This window comes from Dicentrarchus labrax, unplaced genomic scaffold (assembly GCF_905237075.1).
Source record: "Dicentrarchus labrax unplaced genomic scaffold, dlabrax2021, whole genome shotgun sequence".
Taxonomy (NCBI): Eukaryota; Metazoa; Chordata; class Actinopteri; family Moronidae; genus Dicentrarchus; species Dicentrarchus labrax.
In genome coordinates this window covers 15,636,382-15,659,232 of record NW_026136710.1, presented here as the reverse complement: position 1 = coordinate 15,659,232, position 22,851 = coordinate 15,636,382, and the positions used below count along the sequence as shown (strand labels likewise).

Below are 22,851 nucleotides of genomic sequence, written 5' to 3'. Positions count from 1 at the left end.
TTGTGGAAAAAGTCACAGGTTCAGTTCCCCGAGACAGTGAATGAGGAGATCCCTTGGATGGAGAACGAGCATTGTGACGAAATAACTCATCACAGTTGGATACTCAATTTAATGATTGATTTGATGAGCATTATTTCCTAAAAAAAAAAGCTATTTCATCAGTCTGGAAAGTTCAATGGCATATTTTGTTTTATTCCACCTTCTTCAGCTCATGAGTACCTATCTTATGAATGCCTTTCAATCAGCTGAAATTAGATGTGTATGTGAAGGCAGCAGCATCAATGGTAAGAAACCAAAGTTGTTTCCAGTTTTGAAGCACTGAATCAAAAATCAGCATTTTTTTCTATCTATTTTCTGCTCCTGCGGGTGCATAGATTGCTCTCTCTGCCTCTAATATGTTTCTTTCTCCTTTTGTGATGGTTGATTATCTATGCAAGATGGCAGCTCTAGACAGAAGCATTTGCTCTTTCAAAAGTACTGAAACCAAAATTTGAAGTCTGGAGTGATGAGTCGAGATTGTGGCAAAGTTTTTGACTTGCTATGACTCCGTGAATGACCAGAAAAATAGAAAAAAAACCTTTAAATACAGTTACTGAATCCATTACTGTGCTGTAATAAATATGACTTGCAGTGTGGTAATTCTAGAGATTGTTGTAGTTTGTGGTGGAGCTTCATTGATTTGTATTAAACAGTGTTTCTACTATTTTTGCACTTCCATAGACATAAAACCGGAAATATAAGATTTATGGTAAATATATAGCTTTTAATTTAGGTGTTAGCATCTTAAGACGCAATGGGTTGATGGAGCAACATAAGCACACATTTACTTATTACTCAAAATTAAATTTCAATGTTTTAAATGCCTTTTTGGTCATGAAGCATGGAACGACTATGGTTAGCTTAACATTCATCATACAGTCATATAGACACATACAAAAATACATTTCAACAATTTCAGACAAGTAAATGATAGCTTGGGGTTCACTGGCTGTAGAAAAACATTACAATGTGCAGGATACAACCTTTGAAATGGTTAACCATTTTATTTCTTCCTTTTCATATGTTTTGCTCTTCTTGTCTTTGGGGCTCTTTGTAGTAAATGTCACTTTTAGATTACAACTTGTTTATGCATTCATTTTCTTCTGAACCCTCTTTACTGTGAAAAGGAAGCACATAGGAAAAGACAAATCTAAGATTCTCACCTTCCGCTCCATCTCTCCGGCAGGAAGCTGTCCGGCTGCTGGAACACCTCTGGGTCACGGTGGACCGAGTGGCTGATATAGATCGCACCATAACCCTTTGGGACATGAAGCCCTGCAAGGGTGGCGTCCTACACACACACAGAAGGAAACATAAGATTATTATATCTTATTTAAATTAATTGACATTCACTTTTCTTTCTCTGTATTTACTCAATACATCTGGATTGAAAAGGAAAAGGAAGTGCTGGTTTGTGATGATTTCATCAACATTCCAGCAACTGCATTTTGTATTTCATCATCATGCTTTTAGGGCTGTGCTAGCAATGTTCGTTGGCACTGAATGATGACTACATATTTGATGCATGCAAACTATTATTATATCTGTAACTCTTTTCTCAAACTGAATCATGCACTTGCTAAATCCTGCTTCCCATCTACAACACCTATGTATTTTTGATAAAGGATTTTAAAGCAAGGTCAAAGCACATATGTATGTAGCAGAGGTGGGAAGTCGCGAAGTACAAATACTGTGTTACTTTACTTAACTTACTAACTAAGTAGTTTTTTAAAATATCTTTACTTCAGTATTTATTTTCTGACAACTTTTTACCTTTTTACTTGTACCCAAAACAGGCTTGTTACATGCAGGTTTAATGCATCTGAGGGGAATTATTGATTGATGGATTAAATACATTTCTTTTGCATCATTGCATGCCCTCCCAACATCAAGACCGGTGCATATCAGGTATGACAGATGTAGCATGATGAAAACAACATTAAAGACACAACACTGTAACAAGAAAAAACAGACAAGAGAAGAAGACTCAACCCGGTTTGAAGTTTCCGTTACCTTTACACAGAAACGGCCAGTAGAAACGTCCTTCAGAGCAGCCAAGAGAGTAGTTTTTACTTTCATACTATGAGTATATTTCAGAGTCTGTACTTTTTCCACTTTTTCTTAAGTAAAGAAGTTGAATCAGTACTTATACTGTTATCGTTTTTTTATTTTACGTTAAGTGTCTTTACTTCTACGGGAGTAAAGACTGTGTGTACTTTTGCCACCTCTGGTAAGTAGTGCCATTGCATCCAACCAGAACAAAAACTGATGTTCTTCAAGACAACTTTAAGGACGTACTATTAATAATACCCCTTCGAAGTTAAATGAATGGGAGTTTTCTTTAACCCTGATAATTGGCTCAAATGATTTTTACATTTATAACGAAAATTTCCCGAGTTGCTTTTTCCACTAAGCTCTGGTAAAAGGAGCCACCTTGGGGCAAAAAGACCACTTACCCAATTGTTGCCCTTTTAATTCATCTTTTCACTACATCCATTAGTAGCTGCACTAATGGACTGCCAGAGAACATGATCACTGTTTCTCTTTCCTCTACCCTCTTTCTCATTTTTCTCTGTGCCTCTCTCTGCTGGAGTGGAAAATCTTTAACAAATCTCTTTCTTTCTCCCAGTTCTCACTGAGAGATGTCTCTGCCCTTGCTGAGTTCATTCTCCCTCCCTCTGGCTCTCTCTCTCTCTCTCACACACACACACACACACACACACACACACACACACACACACACGTACATATACACATACACATACACATACACGTACACGTACACAAACACGAACACACTCAAGTTGCTAAAACTATTGCATATCTTAGTTCCACCTGGATTGAGCTTCTACTTTTTCCACCTGATTGTGAATACTAATAATCTCTCTCTTTCTTACACACTTTCCTGGGCACATAAACATCTCATCAATTCTTGTCATTCCAGATCCAGCACTTCCCTCTTACTGGTTGTGTTCCTCATTAATTATTCAATATCAAAACATCATTGCACATCATAATTTGATATTTCTTTCAACAAAGTACAACAAAGGACTGCACAAAAGACTGTGCCACACTTTTCTATACTGAATTCTTTATAACATTCACCTTACATAGTATATTATTTGAGACTTTAGAATGAAACATTTTCTCTTGATTAAGTTATAGTCAGGCTACCACACTGACAATATGTCACTGATTAACTGTAGGTAGTTTTCAAAGGAGCTACTTTTGTACTTTGACTAAAGTACTTTTCAACACAAATAATCTGGCCTACTTACAAGTATTCCTTCATAACAAATCCATCTTGCATTTTTGTTTTCTTTTGTGCTTTTGTCTCTTTATACCATGACCTTAGTGGACTTGATGGCTTCAACAAACCTTAATAAAACACTAAACTTCTCTAAAACCTCACACATCATGAACCCGCGTCCCACTGAGGCCAACGGGAATCAAAGTGTACTGGTGCATTTCCAAGAGGTGACGAATGACTTTCCACTCGGCTTCACAGTGTCACCAGCACACATCACTCCCGCCGCCAAACCCTGACCCACCGGCCCCCCACAACTCCCTTCCTTCCGGGGAAGCAGAGCCGATCAATCACAGAGACAGATCAATACCTCTGATTGGGCTGTTGCATAAGGCTGTTTTATGAGGTCACAATGCCAGCCGGTGGGCAGGAAGCAGAGACGCTGTAAACACCCCGCCTTCTGAGTAAGTGACCGGCCAATCGAGACATTCGACTGTGAGTAAAGGTTGGATTCTATTGGCTGACAGCAGTGATGTCAAACCAGAGAGCGATCGTTTTAATGGACGAAAATCGATGTAACAAATACAGTAGGACTACAGGATATAAGATACTTGGCATACAGATTTAGAAAACTATTTATATAGTTATAGACTAAAATATTATAAACCTTCACACATAATAAGTCACCAGTAAATGAAGCATGTGGAAATGATGGCATGGAAGACTTGAACAAGCGCTATAGAAAATAACAGAAACACCATAAAACAACATAAAACAGTCCTGCAGTAAATACCAGTTCTATAATTGGTCTAATGACATTTCATGTATCATGTTGCCATTAAAACACATATGTTACTCAAATAATGATAGTTTGATGTCTATTATAGCAGACACACAATGCTCGTATATAATAATAATAATATTGTAGTTTCTGCTTTCCCTGCAACACCTGCAAAATAAAGGTTGTTACAGGACACCCACTAACAAAAGCTGAAGACACTTAATACAAAATGCCTCAAAATGACCATAAAAAAAGCTGAACATTATTTACAACATTGACCGAACTGGTATATAGTGCAGGGCTAATGTAATGTGCTGTAAGGTATTTGTGTTTTTTGTCCAGCACTCGTAAACCAGTACTGTACCTCTCAACACAAGAGAGAGGACCTTGACAGTGGAAGAGACTTTCATATACAGTGATATGTCGCCATCTAGAGGAATGGAGTGTAACACAAGCCAAATAAACATCTTGGCCTGTGTCATTTTTTGAAGACTAACGGAATATAAACACATTAAAGGTTCAACAAAGACCATCATAAATCCTTCAAATTGTAGAGGAATGGGAGCCATTTCATACAACACTGTATATTAGCACAGGGTTTGTTTAAGAATTTACCTTAAAATTAGTTGTAACAGTTTGTCTATTTAACAACTTTGTTAAAACACCCAAATGGAAAGATTTATATAAACTAAAATCTCAGATTTATATTCATTATTCTTTATTGTAAATTGAACTAAAAACAAAATAGTACCGCTAACATACTTTATTAGGTGGGTTGTACTTACTTTAGTTTGCTCTTTATGTTGTTTTTAATGCTCATAACCCAGGGACTGGTAGCTTATTCTACTTTTCCACTGATTGTTAAGATGTATCGGCAACTGTATCTACTATGTGCCAAAAGTGTGAAGCATAAATGGTTGAAATCCCATTTGATTTGGTTCTCTACACAACAACTCAGTATTTTCCATTTGCTGGAAACACTTTAGAAGACAGCAACACACATAGAAAATCTTTCAGTCAGTTCATATTTGTCCAGATTGTAGGAGCAAAAATCTGAAATGCTGGCATTGGTCTGCAGGTCATGGTGCCCATATTTCTCACAGACCAGTGCAGACTCCTCGTGCTCTTGATCAGTCTGTTATAATGGCTTTAGAGAAAGTGACCCTAGATCTCTCAAAATCAGGATGAGAAATACTAAATATCCATTCAATAGTTTATGTAAATCAATAAGATGGAAACCAGTGGTGAACAGTCCTACCTGATCAGCTATTCTGCGTCCACCAATAAAAGGAGGCCAAAGTCTCTGAACCTCCAGCAGTACCCTATGCAGGTAATCAGGGTCTTCCATTGCTCGCCGACGTGTCTTCTCCTGAACATGGAGAATAGGATTTTTGTTAATTTCATTTAAAGGTAAAGAAAAGTTTGTTAAAAAGCAAAAAGAGCTACAAGAGCTGTGTTTGTGTACCTGTTCGTTTCCACTGAGTGCCAGTGTGAAGGAGGTGAGCAGTGACGCCAGAGCTTTGGGGATCAGAGCTGAGATGAACAGCAGGAGATGCTGGGAGGCCGAGTTGGAGTCCGGCAGCGGCAGAGAGCCAAGACGGCCGACAAAACTGGAGAGAGCCAGTGAGAGCAACATTAGGATTAAGGTGCCAAGTTCAACAAATCAGTTCTTATCAACAGAATAGTTACTGAGCAAATAAGCACATAATCAACAGCCTCTGAAAGTGTACGATTTATGGCACAGAGAGTTTTATACATTAGCATGTCCTTGCAAGAGCCAAATACAGCAATCCATTTGCTGTATTTCAGAGGTATTTCAAAACCTCTGACCTGACCCATAGAATTTGAAGCAGTAGCAAAAGAATCAGTCATTTGAGTCCTTTCTGTGTACGTACATTACACACATTACAGTATATTTAGTGGATTTTCAATTTGTGTACAAAAAAAGAGCTGCAAATGAAACAAATTACAGTGCTTGTTTTAGGTGTACAAGTTGGCATGTTGAAAAAGAGAAGGTGTGATAAAAGCCAGTTGAAACAGGTTTTTAGCACATCTTGATGTTGTGCAACCACTAAACTATATATTCACATAAAATGTTTGTCTGCCTGTGTGTCTTTTGTACCACATGGTACGAAAGATAGTTATATCTGTAGTATGAACTGAGTTTCATTATATGGGCAGTCTCACCCCTGCGTGTCATTCTCCAGTTTATCTTTGATGATGTCCATCAGTTTGTCTCTGGCATCCAGAGCGGTGGAGAAACCCGACGACCACAGGGGAACCTTCACATTCACCGGAGCAGAGATCAGACCTGCAGGGGCGGAAGAGGATGTGTTACTAAAAAAGAAATATTTACTGAACTGAAATGAAAGGGGAAGCTGGAGATTTTGCAACACTGTATTGCATAACAACAAAATTGACTATCTAAATAAGTCTGCAAGAGAAAGAAAGATTACAGTACCGGTGCTGCATTTCAGTAAAACACTAATTTACATGAACCCTTTTTTGAGCACTTCATTTGATCTGAACAGAAAGAATAGGGGGCGGCTTATAAGGTCAAGGGCAGCCCTGCACTCACGCCGCATCTATACCTGGCTGTGTATTTTTAAAAAATGGTCATGAGTGTGTGTGTGTGTGTGTGTGTGTGTGTGTGTGTGTGTGTGTGTGTGTGTGTGTAAATCTTACCATGCCAGTGCTGGGTGCAGAGCTGCACGATTTCCTGGTAAAGTTCAGGCTGCTCGTCCGCTTGCACGTTCAGAAACAGGCCCAAAACCAACTCTGTCCCAAGACGCTTAAAGGAAGAGTACACACACGCTGGCTGGCCACTTCACACATACACACACACATTCACACATAGATTAGTTGCATACATTATCTTTACAGTCCCCAAACAATTAGCCTGTAATGTAAACATGAAGTGACTTGAATGAATTCTTTGTGCACACAACCTCTACACCTCCCCAACCATGTTTTTGCCACTGCTGTTATTGTTTATCCAAATTTTTTATTTTAGTTTTACAGCTTGGGAAACAACTTGTACATCCCTAGAATGAATCTAAATGCTTTGAGTGCTGGAGGTTTAGTTCAGTGTTACCTAAGAGAAAGGTCCTTCAGACAGCGCTCACATACACTGTGGAGAGAAAGAGGTAGAAACACACACAGGCACACAAACTTTAGTAAGTTTCTTAAAAAATGATGCTCTAGCAGTGAATTTTGCTACATTATGTACATTGTATTAATAAGATCAGCTACATTCCCTTGTTATTCCAGCATTTCAATCATCATATTACACAGAGTTAATGTAGATTGTCGAGTCTTGCTTAAGAAACCTTTGACATGGTTGGACACAGCAACAACTGTTGCAGCAATACAGGCTTTGCAGTTGTGTAACAAATGTCCTTGCTACCATTTTTAGCGTCATCGTGGACATCCACTGAACAAGAGGCTCTAAATACACAATCAGAGTTGAAAAAAAAAAAAATGTGAATGAGCTCCATGGCTTTTAAAACTCAGGTTTGACTGTGAACCATGTGACTTTCAAGGTCATAAAATACACATCAGGACATGCAACAACATATAATATGAATGAATGCGTAATGCCCCTACCTGGTGATATAATCACTTGATGATTCCAAACAACTTCCTGCAAACAGGCTGGTGAGAGACAGACGGAGAAGACATGCCTCCTCACCTAAAACACACAAATACAAGCTACTCCTGTTTATAAAGGCAGAGCTGAATTTAAGCATATTTTTCCAGTTACACTTATTGTTGTGAGTGGCTAGAGTTATTTTTCTTAGTGCAGAAATCATAAGTGGCTGCTTTTTGGAAAGTATTAGTATCATTTGATTTAGAATATTTTCTCTTGTTTTGATTATACATTCTGTATTTTTTCAAGAAAAAACATTAACGGCAGTGGTTTTTCAGCCTAACAGACACTGGTTTCTTGGTCCAACTTGCTATTTTAAACTAAACTGTGTATAAAATACATTTCTGAAGAACCAGAGAGGGTTTTCATTACATCTGTGTTCGCCTGGCAGCAATGAGAGGCATTTATGTGGCAGTATACCGTTTAGGGCAGCAACAACAATTACTTTCATGATCAGTTCATCTACTTTTAACATTTAATCTTTCCAAGGTGATGCCTTCAAATGTTTTGTTTTGTTCAACCATCAGTTCAAAACCAAAAGATATTCAGTTTACTATCATAAACACTGTTAACCAGTTCTGCTTGAAAAATAACTGTTTCTGATTCATTTTCTGTCAATCAACCTAATTGTTGTATTTCTAATGCTGTAATATTTGAGCGCCTCCTTAGAAGCCCAGTTTTGACCTATCTGTGGGTTTTTTTTGTGTTTACCATTAGCAGTGACAACGGTGTCTCCATACATGTTGGTCATCAAGTCAGTTGGATCCTTCAGAAACAAGCTGGACTTCTCTGAAACGCACAACAAAATGTTTATTACTAACACACACATATGCTGTATACATACTGTTAACACACTCCAACAAGTCCATGTTGGGGTTTGATTCTGCTTGCAGGTATGTGTGGGCTATAAACAAAGCAGGCTAGCAGGAGCAAAAGAACAACACACAGCTTAAAAATGAGATAGGAAATGAAATCAAGGTTGGAAATTATTATACATCTCAGGGGATTGCAGTGTACGTACACACAAAATGTATTTCCCCATCTACTTGGAAAGTAAAATTCACAGTCATTAAAGTCTAGTTAATTGTCTAGACTTTAAAGACTATGAGTAATCGTTAATTGTTTTATAATGTATTCTGTATTTTATTTATCTCAATACAGTGTTCAACTATTTATTTTACTATTTCCTCATATGATATGAAATTATTCCATAAGATTTCATTGACTTCGTGAGGTGGTGCGGATCCAACCATCTGCAGCTGAACACCTCCAAGACCAAGGAGATGGTGGTGGACTTCAGAAGGAAGAAACCACATCTCCAACCCGTGTCCATCGAGGGGGTTGATGTGGAGGTGGTCAGGACATAATATCTGGGGCTGCAGCTGGACAGCAAGCTGGACTGAACAGCAAATATGGACACTTTACACAGGATAGGGCAGAGCCGTCTGTACTTCCTGAGAAGGCTGGGGTCCTTCAACATCTGTAAAAAACTGCTGCAGATGTTTTACCAGTCTGTGGTGGCCAGTGTCCTTTTCTATGCTGTGGTTTGCTGGGGAGGAAGCAGCAAGAAGAGAGACGCCGTTCGACTGGACAGACTGGTGAGGAGAGCTGGCTCAGTAGTGGGCACAGAGCTGGACTCTCTGGTGACAGTGGCAGAGAGAAGGACCCTGGACAAACTGCTGTCCATACTGGACAACACCCACCACCCTCTGCACAACACCTTCACCAGGCAGAGGAGTGTGTTCAGTGGCAGACTGCTGTCCCAGTCCAGCTCCACCAACAGACTCAAAAACTCTTTCGTCCCCCTGGCCATCAGACTGTACAACAGCTTTCAGTAAAGGCAGGGAGGACAATAGATAATAGACAATGGACAAGTTCTACCTCCATTTGCCCTGTTTTACTTCCATTTGCACTGTTTACTGTAGCTACTGTTAATTTAATATATTATATATATATATATATATATATATAAGTATTTATCTATCTATCTTCCTTGTTCACACATTTTTGAAAAAACTGAATATATAATGCACTAAGGAATAAAACATGTTGTATTCCTATATATTACTCTCCCTACCTATGTTACAGGTATTGAAAAACAAATATGGTTGGCGAAAGTCAGATACAGTATTGGCACTGATATCTAAATAGGCAAAGTCCTTCTTTAATGGCTGTCTAATGAATAATAACTCCTATGACTTATAATAAGTTACACTGCACTTTAACGTGAGTTTATGGCAACTTCATTGAGGTTTATTGTATGTATTATTTCTCATTTCCTATTTTCCCTCCTTATACTCCTAGATGATTTTCTTTGGTATTTCTGTATTTTCTATTCTTTAACATATGTTGGTGTTATAGATAGGGTAGCAGACTGTATTAACACTACAATAAGACTTCAAATGAGTAATATCCTCCCCCCCCAACATCACGAGTCTCTCCCATGACAAATCAGACTAATCTTGGGGTGAATTACAGAGGAAATTTGCCTTTTGTTCCTATGCCTGAGAGCAAAATCTGACTCATTACACCCTAAAGCAAAGGAGACAAGGTCCCTATAAGCTCTCTAGAAACTACCGACACACTCAGTCCCCTATAAGAATATAAATGTGTATTGACACAGGTTTGATTAAACCAAACAGGTATCAACTCTAATGAAGTTATCAATAATGATCAGAACTATTGCTCAGACTATAAGACCCAGCCTATGAGTCACCACTAATGATCTTGTGATTTATTTTTTAGTTTTCTTGTCGTTGAGAACAAACATGCTGGTGATGCTGGTGCTCACCTGTGGCGCGCACACACACACACACACACACACACACACACACACACACACACACACACATTATAGTTCATACACAGCCGTACAGACGCAACATACCAGACAGCAGCTCTCTCATCCCCTGCACGGAGCAGATGAAGGCGGTCGGTCTGTTCAGCAGCCGGCACTGAAACACTCTGCTCCGGTGTTTCTCGACCCTCTGCCGGCAGAAGCCCACCGGGTCCCGGTAAAACTCCAACGACTTGTCCCCGAGCACCGAGACACCTGCATTTCCTGGTAGTTTAGCCATTCAGGGCCGACGTATGCGTAGGAAACGGAACTTCACCGAGTTTGTTTTAGGTGAAAGGTGGATTCAATCAGGATGTTAACGGCTGTACGCTTAAACAACAGTGGCTCTAAACTTTATTAAGACCCGGTCCCGGTTCACAGTAAATCCTGCTGTCATCGCCTGCTAATGTTTTTAATACCACTGGCTCCAGGAGCGACCTGTGTGTCAGATTACTGCTATCTCATTGTTGGCACTGTTTTTTCTGACGTAACTGAATGTATCCCGCTGCATCGGAGAGTGACGCGTTCAGGAGCTGTCCGTAATTTAAGGCTGCCAATTCTGGCACGACTACAACAGCTGTATGCTTCATTGACTGTCATGACTACAGGCTGGTTTAAAGGTCCAGTGTGTAACATTTAGGAGGATCTATTAATGGAATATAATTTCCATAGGTATGTTTTCATTAGTTTATAAGCACCTGAAAATAAGAGTCTGTGTGTTTTTGTTACTTTGAATGAGACGTTTCCATTAGAGGAAACGGGTCTCCTTCTACAGAGTCCGCTATGTTGAACTGACATGTTTCTACTGTAGCCCAGAAGGGACAAACCAAACAATGGACCTAGATAAGCCCTTTCACATTTCTTGCATGTTTCATGGCAACCATAGTTTCTCCTACACAAGGCTGAGCTGTATTCAGATGGTTGCAATCTGTAACTTCACAGCTAGACGCCACTAAATTCAATCAATCCACTTCCAGTATAACCATTCAGTTCTATCAGGCACTATAAAGTCATAAAAGCTACCTGGGTTAGTATATTTTTTCAACAAATTCTCAGTAAGTGTACTTGAAAACAAAACTAGTTACAAGTGTAATAGCCGTGTCCCCACAGAAAAACCGACTCCAACACTGATATTGTTATCATTTATGAATAAAGGTTTAGTTGTTTGAATAAATTCTATTTTATGTTTTTGCCACACTATACGCCTCTTATTTATCAGAGTTAAAAGCACTTGTCAACAAACCAACACATCAAAGATTCTGCATATATGTGTGGTGCTTTATATCTGGATGGGTTTAAGTGTTGGTTTTCGTATGTATCTCATGTTGGCTCCAGGCTGTGCGGGTTTGAAGGGGGCCTTGGCTCCATACGGTTTGGGGAGAGGGAGAGGACCGGTCTGGGGGATGTACGCAGTGGGGCGTGCTTTAGCCTGGGTGTAGTCTCCGTTAGGCAAGAGGTTCCATTCCTCTTCTTCAGCCAACCTCTCTCCCTCCTCTTTCTCCCTCTGTCTCCTCATCTTATCTCGGAGCATCCTCCTCCACTCCTCCTCTAGCTCAGGGTATGGTAGCAAGCCCTGAATTGTTGTGCTGTCTGTTTTTGTCATTTCACTGAAAGTCCTGGCAGGCTGCAGGAAGAACCCACTATGAATTCCAGTTGTTGGAGGAGGAACTGGAGCAACAGGTGGTGTTGCTGCAGGGTTGCTTTTAGGTGCCGCACTGAGACAGGGGACTCTTCTCCAGGGTCGTGGAGCTGCTGAAGGAGGACAAGAGGTAAGGGGTGTGTGAAGAGGTGAAACCTTCAATCCCAATCTCTCCAGCACAGCATCAGTGCGTCTCTTCTCGATAGCACACAGCCTCTCTGTCTGACTCAGCAGAGCCGCCATCTCAGCCCTAGACTGACCAAAGACACCAAAACTGTCTTGTCTCTGGTGCTTCTGTGTTTAAAAAAGAAGCAATTTCAAATGTGAAATCAATTGAATTCAAATAACAATACAATTTTACAAGTGGTTTGGCTGTTTTAACAGTTTCAGTATGCTAAACTGAATAAACCTTTAAACAAATATTAAGTACACACAAAGTGTAAAACACTACATTGCATGCTCAGTTCTTGTAATGAGAAAAAAAGTTTCATGTTGTCAGTTGTGAAAACTTTTCAGAATAAATTTATAATACTGCTTATTTGGGCCAGTAATTACACACTTAAACCAGCAGAGCTATAAGATGCTCTGTATACATCTCTGAAAAACATTCAGATGTGAACAGCAGAAAGTTTAGAGAATAAAATAGTTGGTTGTACTTACACTATCATCATCAGACCTCCTTCTCCTCCCGAACTGATGGAAGATATCTGAAGCCATAACTATCACTAAAGTTTTACTTTCACCAATGAGTAAGAAAAACTGAGTATTTTGACTAAACTAGATCAGGTTTTGGTTCTGCAGCTGTACATTCTATGTGATTTCACAGTGAGGCCTGAACACTCTGGAACACTCTAAAAACTCTGGAACATTCTAGTTCTAATGGTGCATAGAAGGAAAATGTCATAAGAAATTACATTTTTATCAAAAACAAGTATTTCTGGTGCTGTGTGGAGCTGGAAACCTGGTTTTATTTCAAAAACTGATTCAGATTCAAAGACAGGAATAATACCTCACACTCTGCTTACAGCAAGGGAACTCAGATTGCTGGCCCAGGACCATTCTCAGCCCTAAATTGCCCTCCCTCTGGCCGTAAAAATATGTCAAAAATATGTTATAATCTGGCCTGCATCGTGTTATTTTTTAAATATATTTTCTAGTTGTCTCAATATGAACTACCTCTTCTTACCCAATTAAAATAAAAACAATTTTGTTTTTGTTTTCCTTATAATTCTTGTATCCATTTTTTATCATCTGATTAGCTCCCTTCGGCTTGTGGTGATACTTGAGTATGTTATTTAAATCACTAGTAAGTTGTAACTAATGGATTCATTATTATTTATATAGTTAATACACCATTTATGAATGATGAAAAAAGGGAAATGGACTGTAAGTTCTTATTGAGGGTATCAGCATACTTTGTATAATTGTCAGAATGGTCCATGCATGAAGATTAATTCATGTGCAGTTGTTGCATAATGAAAAATCTAATTATGGGGGGTATTTCTTAATTTAATTTCCTAAGACAAGCAATACAAGTCAGCATGCCAAAGCATCAGCTTGTTCCATTATTCAACTTGTACAATGAAAATTGAAGGAAGTCAAGAGCTGGAAACAGAGACAGCTCACCTTCAAAGTAAAGGTTTTACATATTGAAACTTGTAATATTGTTAATAACACCATTAACATATCTGGCCCTAGGTGTATCCTCTGTCCAATCCTTATTTAAGTAATGGGCATGTAAAGACTGCTGTTGTACAACAGAAGATATGGTGGGGAGGGAGAATAATCTGCTTTGTTACCTTGTGACCCTGATTTGTGAAAAACTTGTTATACCACAAATATTGTCGTTTTTCTTTTTGGTTTATAATCAGAAACAGCTCATGGATTTCTGCTTTGCTGGATTGGAGGCCTGCAAGTAAAATAACTTATGTTTGTAATATGACTGAGCTCTGTTGAAGGCTCAGAGGCTATCAGTGTAGGGTAGCAAAGGATTAATGCAATGCATAAGTAACTATAATCATTCATTTGAAAATGGTGTAATTAGATTATATAAATACCTTGTTGTCAAGGATTACTTGATTATATTTTTATTACATCTTTAAGCAACACTTTTCAGTCAGAAATCTAAGGGCTGTATCGCAGACTATTGTACCAACTGTACACAAACATGATGACAAATTTGGACACACAGCTGTGATTTTGGACCATCTGACTGAGCAAGACTGATGAACGAAATACTACGTTTATTTTTTTGTTGTAGATAACTTTCCCTCATGTCAAACACTTCATTAACAGAATATTATGGTAGTTACATGAACTGGCCACCAGGCGGTAGCAAACATCCTGCAAGAAAAGTGTTTCCTGCCTTGCAAGGTGCTGCGTAAACTGAAACACCTCTCTCATCATGCTCCTAAAATTAAATTATTTCTATATTTAATTGTAAATTTTCTCATTTGTTAAATTATTACTTAGACACTAGATATAGACAAGAATCGTATGTTTGAGTCAAAGGCAAGATCAGAGCTCTAAAACATTAGCAGTGGGAAGCAAGTCTGAAATGTTTATATTTATTTTTCATGAACTTGAAAAAAGGAAATAGCCAGACAGTTCTGTCCTCCTTTTGGATTTACAATAAACCAATCAGGTCTACTGTATATCTCCTTTTGGAGCCTCAACACTTTCTCTACAACCACAGTTGCTGTGCACAAGCATGTCTGGGCTGTGCTTCCTCAAGAAAAAAGTGAAATTCTATACTTTGTTTCAAACTGATCACATGATCATAATGAGGACTCAGGACCTGAAGAATAAGAATCTTAAAGGAATCTATCACACTGCATCAGTGATATGAACTCATTTGTTTCCATACATCATATCCACCAATTATAACTCGTCGTAAATGCATTATGCAGTGGGTGATGACGTGATCTGCAAAATAAATGCCATTACATGAAAAGAAAAACCTGGAGTAAAAATAGCCATGACTCATCTGTGATTTGTAATTTCTTAATTGAGCCATATCCTACTTATTTATATGTACACATTATGATACGTTTTAAAACACTTGAAAAAAAAAAAAAAAAACACGATACAAAAGACAATAACCAGTTAAGATGCAATTAAACAATATAGACAATATGTTCCAAAATGGTCCGAAATGAAAGAAAAACAATACATTTAACAGCAAACACTCTGACCAAGAGTACTAGTTCCAGATACTTCCTTTCACAAAAATGCTAAAGATTAAGAACTTCTTGGTAGAACTGTTTATAAGAGAGCTTTTCAACTTTTGTTTCAAGTGCTGTAAGGCGTGTTTAAAGAGCCAACATTCCTGCTTGAAGCCAAAAGGGTTTAACTGATTTGTCACTGGAAGTCATAATCGAGCCAGGAGTAGCACTGCTGGTAGTAGTGGTGGTAGAAGTATCAGCACAGAAAGGCAGGTTAGATTATGGAAATGTACAGTGTATGTTTCACAACAGATCCACTGTAGTTTTTATGACCAAGAATGTAAAGTGACAGCTGATCACGTGTGACATCTCCTACAACACTGATTCATCTTGTGATAAAACAAGATGGTGGTTATGGGGATGAGTATGCAAAGTTCTGTCTGGTTGGTTGACATACCTCTCATACTTCCTTCGACTGCTCCTTGTGTGTCAAAGCTCATACCTGACTTGAAAAACAAATTCTACGAGCAACAACAAAAGGATCCCAACTGCTTCAAGAACATGTGACTTGCTGGTTTGAATTTTTACTGTCAACACAATGATGTGCTAGTGTAGCCTACACTTCACACACTTAAAGGGAAAAAAACACACAAAACTAATGGAACTAATGGCAATGCAACCGATGCAACAATAGTCTCTGGGCATAACATCTGCTGTTCTCAGCTTGTTCAGTTCCTTAGAAATGTAATCACTCACATGTATGGGGTTATAATGTTGATGGGTGTGTGAGAGCAGGGCGAGAGTGTGACTTTCACCCTTCTTTCAGGGTCTGTACACAATGATTTCATGAGAGTTGTTCATGTGTGGGGGTTTTGGGCATGTATAAACTTTATCCGCCGAAGAGACTTTATTAGCATTCATCTCTTTTCATGGGGTTATCAGGCGGCCTCATAAGGAGCCGAGGAGGTCAGGAAGAGAGATAAAGCCAGATAATCAAAGAAATAAATAGAAATAGACACACAGATAGAAATACATGAAGGCGAGAGAATGAGAAGGACAAACTCAGTGAGGCAGAAAGTTATTTGAGTTGCCTTAAAAGATTCTTGCAGAACTACATTCTTACCAAAAATACTTCCCACACAGCCATGATGTCTTCATCATAAACTCTGAGTCTGATTGTGTTCTACTAACCTTGATAGGAAATTTAGGTGTGAATTTTGTAATGAAGACCTCCAAAATAAGAAATTGGTTCTATTATGTGTTAGTATATGTTTCCTGAGCCGAGGGCTAAGCAGGAGACTATAAAAAGTTTTAAGAATCACACACAAGCCTTAGTGTTCTTGTTTTGTTGTATTAATTGCACCTAATCTCTAACCATTTTCTTCAATAGGTTTATGTCAGTGGTAGACAAAGTATTCCGTAGGCTATTCACTTCAGTAAAAGTACTAATACCACACTGTGAACATAATCCACTACAAGTAAACATAAAGTGTACATTAAGTATCAAAGTAAAATAACTCATAGTAAAATGGTCCCTGTCAGTGTTTTACTATTATAAATTATGTTTTTGGATTAATATTACAGCATTGATGTGTAAGTTGCATTTTTCTGCCCTAGATGTATATGGTTGAGATCATTTTAGCTTTATATACTGCTGGGTATCTAAAGCAATGCATCATATTCTATAAGATCATTATGTGTTTGTAGTGTTGCTTTTAACCATGTATCTCTAAAAAGTTCACTTTTCATCAGAACAGCCCTGTAGTCAGTCACTGTGTTAACTAACACAGTTAACTAACTTCTGTTTGTTAGTGTGGTACCCTCTATATGCATACATGCTTCATCCTTTTTGAGTTGGTTATTTAAACAAGCATTTGAGGACTATAGTCATTTATTACAGACATCTAAAGTTTATGGGACAATGTCAACAGGTGGGTATAAATATAGAACTTTTTTAAAACTTGAGCCAGCTGAAGATACAGCCAAGACTATCCCCTGACAAAAATGTAGATCTTTTTCTTTATCACTTATCACACACATTTGCATGATTACAGCGCCGTCGAAACTCCCCGTCGTTGCTGCTGCAGGTGAGGATGAAACAGCACTCAGCCCGGCCGCTGCGCACGGCGCGCCACACCTGTCCTATTTGGGGACAGGTGAGATCCCGCCCACTGTCAGGTTTCAGTCGGACTTGTTTAAGACCAGCTGCTGCGGTCTAAATTACTAGTACTAGAGTTTGGTATTAAGAAGACACACGTCAACAACAACAGCAACAACAGCAGCGATCATGCCAAGGCGATCATCGGACGAATGGATCCGGATATCCCAGCGCACCCCGGGCATCCTGATCTTTGGGATGGTCATGGTTCCCTGTGGCTGGATCCTGAACCTGACATCCACCGTGGCCCCAAACTGGAGGACCCTCCACAACCTCCCCAACACCCCGTCCGACACGTTTATCCAGCAAGGCATCTGGGACATCTGCAGGGCCACCTCGACCAACACGAGAGAGCAGTGCAACCTGCAGGATACAACGTATTTCGGGAACCAGATCATCGAGGTCGCCCAGGGTCTGATGGTGGCCTCCTTGATCCTGACACTAATCGGGCTGGCCGTGGCCATCCCAGGGGTCCGCTGCTGGAGAGACAAGCCTAACTGGGTAGTGGCCGGTCTGGGCGGGCTGTTGTTCTTCCTTTCGGGCGTTATGACCATCATACCCATCGCCTGGTACACCCACATCCTTCAGGACGTCGCTTCGGTGACCCCGCAAACAGATGTGCGCGTCGGCTACTGCATCATCCTGGGTTACATCGGCGGCATATTCGAAATCCTGGGCGGTTTCGTCATGTTTATCGGGATCTGCCGGTGCTGCGGAGGCAAGAACCGCGGGGAGAGGCGGGTGGAGGAGATCCCGGGCGCCCGGTTCAGCCACCAGAAGCCTCCGCCGAGACGAATTGAGGTGCCGAGCCTGAACCGGGCCAGGAGCACCGCCAGCAGCGTGGCGTATTCCAAGGACTCCTTGGATGAAGATGTATCCTTCCCCCGGGCCAAGAGCCCCGCTCCCCGGGTACTCAACACCTCCTACGGCGGCAGACCCTACGATGCCGACCTATGAGAGGCAGATGACCCACAAGAAACCCCACAGGAGAGGAGAACGACTCGAAGATGGACATTTTATTATATTATTATAAAAGGGACTGAGAGTGGAAAGTATAGGAATAAGCAACGGTAATTATAACACAATGATAACATCACACACCTAGCCCACTGCAGTAAAACTGTACCTGTCTATAATATTATTTTATATTGTAGTAATGAGATAGAAGGTACTGAAACCATTAAAGTACTCAGTTAAATTTTGTAGAATTAGTTTGAAGCCACAAAGGGATATTGTAGGAATATTTCAGTGGTACTAAGAGATCAAATACCTTAAATATTATGAAATCACTGTAAACTCAATATTAAATGAAGGCCTCTTTGAGTATTACAGTTTCCCCGTTAAGGAAGAGCTACTTGAAGGCAAACATCTATAATAGTGTTAAATGGTGTACAGATAAGACTCATTATGGCCATAGCTGGGTTATGATTAATGCTAACATCAGTATAATACATTATAGGTTTTCCCACTGAAGCAGTGCAGTTATGGGATATGAAGCATTCTGTAACAGTGAAACATGAAGAGAAAACCTACTTTTTTTCTGCAAATGATGCTTAAGTCCACATGTAAATAGTCATCTTTAAGGAAATGTTGCATTTTTCTATGTACAATGGCTAATGCATCAACCTGGTTCTTTTTTTCCTTCTCTTTCTCCATTTGTATGTAAATACTGTATTCTTATGCACTTTACAATAATGGCCAAATTCATAGGACAACAGGCCACCTGTTTAAAAAACACAAAGGAGGTGATCAATATTGTTCTAATTGCTCTGTGGTACATGTGTTGTTAATTAAATGTGCTCTGTGTTTCCTAATAACAGACGTCTAAGTGCGTTTCCTCAACTTAACTCTTTTTGCTTTTGGTGGAGGCGAGTGTAAAAAGTAAACTCCGTATTAAAATAGTCAGAGTTTACTGCACAAGTGCAAAGGCAATGAATCTGGTTTCAAGGGATTTGATAACTGGAAATATGTGTGGTTGCACGTCGATAGAGGCTTCTCTGTGCTGCAGTCAGGACACATTTTGAATGAATCAAGCATCATGTGTGTGGTTCTGCAGTAAGGAAATAGTGTCTCTACAGCAAGAATCTGAAAAGTTACATGAAAATGAAACAGCCATTCAATGTGACTGATTCCATCTGTGCCATAGAAAGAAAGAAAGATAGGGCAGAAGTCATTAGGGACACTAGTCAAACACAGACACATACAGACAGGCTACATTTTACAGTGATATATTTGTCTTTCTTTGCTCAGTCACAGTTTAAGTATACAGACAATGTAGCCTGACCGGTCTGAGAGGTTGGGTTCTTTACGCATCTTGTCTGACAACATTACCTCTTCTGTTTAAACTGGCCTAAGATCTCAAACAAGGGGACACTGTAGTGAACAACTGTCGTTCTATAGCTCCTGGTAAGTCTTTTGTAGTTAAATTGGCCTCCTGGAAATTATGATGCAGTTCTCCCTGTAGGACCTGTTGAATGCCACAAACGACTACTTAGTTAGAGGCACTTTTAAGAGCAAAGGTTAGCAGTTTTTATACTCACGCCTTTAAACTTCAGGTAGGAATGCTGTTACTGTGCTTGTGTTGAAACAACTTAAGAAACTGTACTTTTAACAACTACTCTGAGTAATTGTTTCAGAGTAGTAGATTAATTAAAAATTCTGCTCGGCCATAACATGAGAAATGAAGGCTTTTGAATAATTATTTTTCAAAACCAGTTCACAAAGCAGTACAATCATTGGCATAGGAGAAGACAAAAGTTTTCAAATTAGAATTAAACAATAAAACCACCAATTGCAGTGATAGTAGTAATTTGAAATATTAACTTTTCACTCTGTGTTGAACAAAGGCCAGCGCCATTGGTGCAAAAAAATTAGACTTCATCAAATTCTGGTAATACAAATACTGAACCAGAGTTCTTATCTGAATGAGTTTGTATTTCTTCCTGCAGTCTCATTTCCTCTGAAATGGTTATATAATAAATGTATAATGATTCGCTTTATTTGTAAGCACCTTTAAGAAATCCAATTCAAAGTACTTTAAAGCAGAGGAAATACATGCATAAGAGTGCTTCACATTAAACAATACATAGAATGAACATGAAAACAGGGATATAATGCCACAATTAATGGAAAATAAGATGGGAAATACAATAACAGAATACATACAATGCATAGAATCAAGTAAAATACAATGTTTTAAAGAAAGTATGCTAACAGACCATGTACCTTCAGGTGAGTGACAGCCGTGTGTTACACTACTGAGTGTGGTTGAGAAGCTCCAGAACCATTACATTTATTATAACATCTAGTTGAAACAGATCCTGTCTCGCGGATGAGTTTGTAGCAAATTTATTCACATTTACCATAAGTGCAGGAGAGATGTCAGAAAGAGAAGTATTGCTCACATTAGTCTTAATCAGTTCTTCCCTCTCATGGTAACAATGACACACCCAAAAAGACAAAAAGGTCTATTCACTGGCTTCTGCATTTGAGCTGATTTCTAGAGGATTTTGAGATGTGCTTTGTTTCACACTACTGTCCCAAAAATTGCCACACAGGATGACTCATACGATGACGGTCCAAGATAGGTGGGGTGAGGATGGATGCTGCGTTTAGGGGGTGACAAAAGACGTCAGTATTTATTTATAGTTTCATCCTCTTGGGTTGCTGGAAAGCTTTGTGCTGTTTGATCATCCCCAAAGAGCTACTCTTTTCCAAGTCCATTCTCAAACCTTAAAATTACCTCCTCCTTTAATCTGTGTAGTGCTTTGGATCAAACATTAACAAGATGCTGCTGAGGATGATCTTGGGCTTAGAGAATGAGTTTGAAATCATCAATGTAACCAGCACAGAGCATAGCACACAATAAATGTTAAAGGGGCACTCCAGTGATTTTGCATTGGACTTAAAGTTAGAAGACTCACAAGAGATGGATATTAAAAAAATAGTTATTTTATTAGACTTTAAAAAAGCTCCTCCACAGCCTAATGTAAACATTATGTAAGCCTTAATCAGGGGATTCTTCCTTTAATAATTAAATATATATATAAATACATATATAACATAGGACACACTTTTAAAGCAGGGCGCCTCCTTCTGTAAATCAAACATGCAAAGTCTGCTCATTAAAGCAGGACGTTGACACAGTGTCACCCTCATGGCAGATCCTTCCTGTTCCTTGTAACAGATTTTTTCTCCCATAACAAAGAATGTTGAAGCCTGTCAGCCTGTGTGACTGCACATTAGTCATTCTGAGTCTTGTTTCCTGTTGAGTTCAGTAAACACTGGAGATGATACTATCATGTCACAGGATCCCAGAAAGAGGTCAAACAAGCAGCAGTGGAGGTTTTGGTGTACAACACACACAGACTGACAGCGGTCTGTTGTCAGTGTTAATACTCATTGATAGCTTAAAGCAGTGTGTAAGAACAACTTAGTAATGATTTTAAAGTGACAAAGCCGTTATTTCAATTATTTTATTATTGGGGTAGCTTAAAAAAATACTTATTATCAACTTAATAGTTAGTTAATGTAACTAATATTATCAGACTAATAAATAGCTTTTACTTGTAGGACCATATTTATGACAAGCTAACGGCTAGCATAGCTACAAACAATAGCTAACTGACGGACAAATTGATAGTAAATTGATAATAAGCATTGAAATAAAGTGTGATAGTTGTTATTCCTCTGTCTCTAATGTTAAATCCTATACAGCAGTAAATAATTCATAATGGAAAGTCTTCTCTAGCAATAACCTGTAAAATCTCACCCGAGATGTTGACCAAAACAAACAAACAAACTTTGTCATGTCAACAAATAACTATTATACGAATGGCATTTATACAGTGGTTATATATAAAGCATTGATCTGTGTGAGTTTATGTACATTCTATTTGAAAGATAATGAAAACATAATACAGTACATACAGTATGAAAAGCATACTTGCAGCAAAGGTATTTAAATTGCATATTATAAAAAAAATATTCAAAAATGAATACAATTGCTCATATTAAACAGTAACAAACAAGTTAACCTACATTTACCAACTGATTTCACTTGTCCTGAAAGAAAATGTTGCTTTGTAAGTGTAATGACACAGAGGAAACAAAGTACCCCCCCCCACCAGAATGAATGATGTCAACTACCCGAAACTAAAATGTGTTTGCACGCCTTCCCAGATCCTGTTTTGCTTCATTTTAAAATATTTTCCGACTGATGTCTTTGGGTTGATTATTCTTTTTAAATAGCTTGTAGTGTTTATTTTTATACTACTGCTGGTTGGTGCTGAATATTTACTTGCAACTACTGCTATTTACTTAGTTAAATGTTGTGTGT

General features: G+C 38.9%; 2 protein-coding genes across 3 annotated transcripts in view; one reads left to right on the top strand and one right to left on the bottom strand.

Moving 5' to 3' along the window:
• Positions 1 to 11,074, bottom strand: part of LOC127370663 (cytochrome P450 26B1) — a 43,247-nt gene extending 32,173 nt beyond the window's left edge. The window contains exons 1-9 of one of the 2 annotated variants that reach the window (XM_051412921.1): positions 10,604 to 11,074; positions 8,428 to 8,505; positions 7,674 to 7,758; positions 7,162 to 7,197; positions 6,753 to 6,892; positions 6,255 to 6,378; positions 5,533 to 5,677; positions 5,326 to 5,436; positions 1,203 to 1,330 (exon numbers count right to left, since the gene is read on the bottom strand). In XM_051412921.1, the coding sequence (XP_051268881.1) occupies positions 1,203 to 1,330; positions 5,326 to 5,436; positions 5,533 to 5,677; positions 6,255 to 6,378; positions 6,753 to 6,892; positions 7,162 to 7,197; positions 7,674 to 7,758; positions 8,428 to 8,505; positions 10,604 to 10,793 (1,037 nt within the window). In that variant the 5' untranslated portion in view covers positions 10,794 to 11,074. The remainder of the gene's footprint in view (positions 1 to 1,202; positions 1,331 to 5,325; positions 5,437 to 5,532; positions 5,678 to 6,254; positions 6,379 to 6,752; positions 6,893 to 7,161; positions 7,198 to 7,673; positions 7,759 to 8,427; positions 8,506 to 10,603) is intronic. The other variant, XM_051412920.1, reaches the window with a different exon arrangement.
• Positions 11,075 to 17,564: 6,490 nt separating this feature from the next.
• On the top strand, positions 17,565 to 19,330 carry cldn23.1 (claudin 23.1). Its single transcript, XM_051412929.1, has one exon. It carries the CDS (start codon positions 17,643 to 17,645, stop codon positions 18,468 to 18,470), a length of 828 nt encoding a protein of 275 aa, XP_051268889.1. The 5' UTR covers positions 17,565 to 17,642; the 3' UTR covers positions 18,471 to 19,330.
• Positions 19,331 to 22,851: the final 3,521 nt, after the last annotated feature.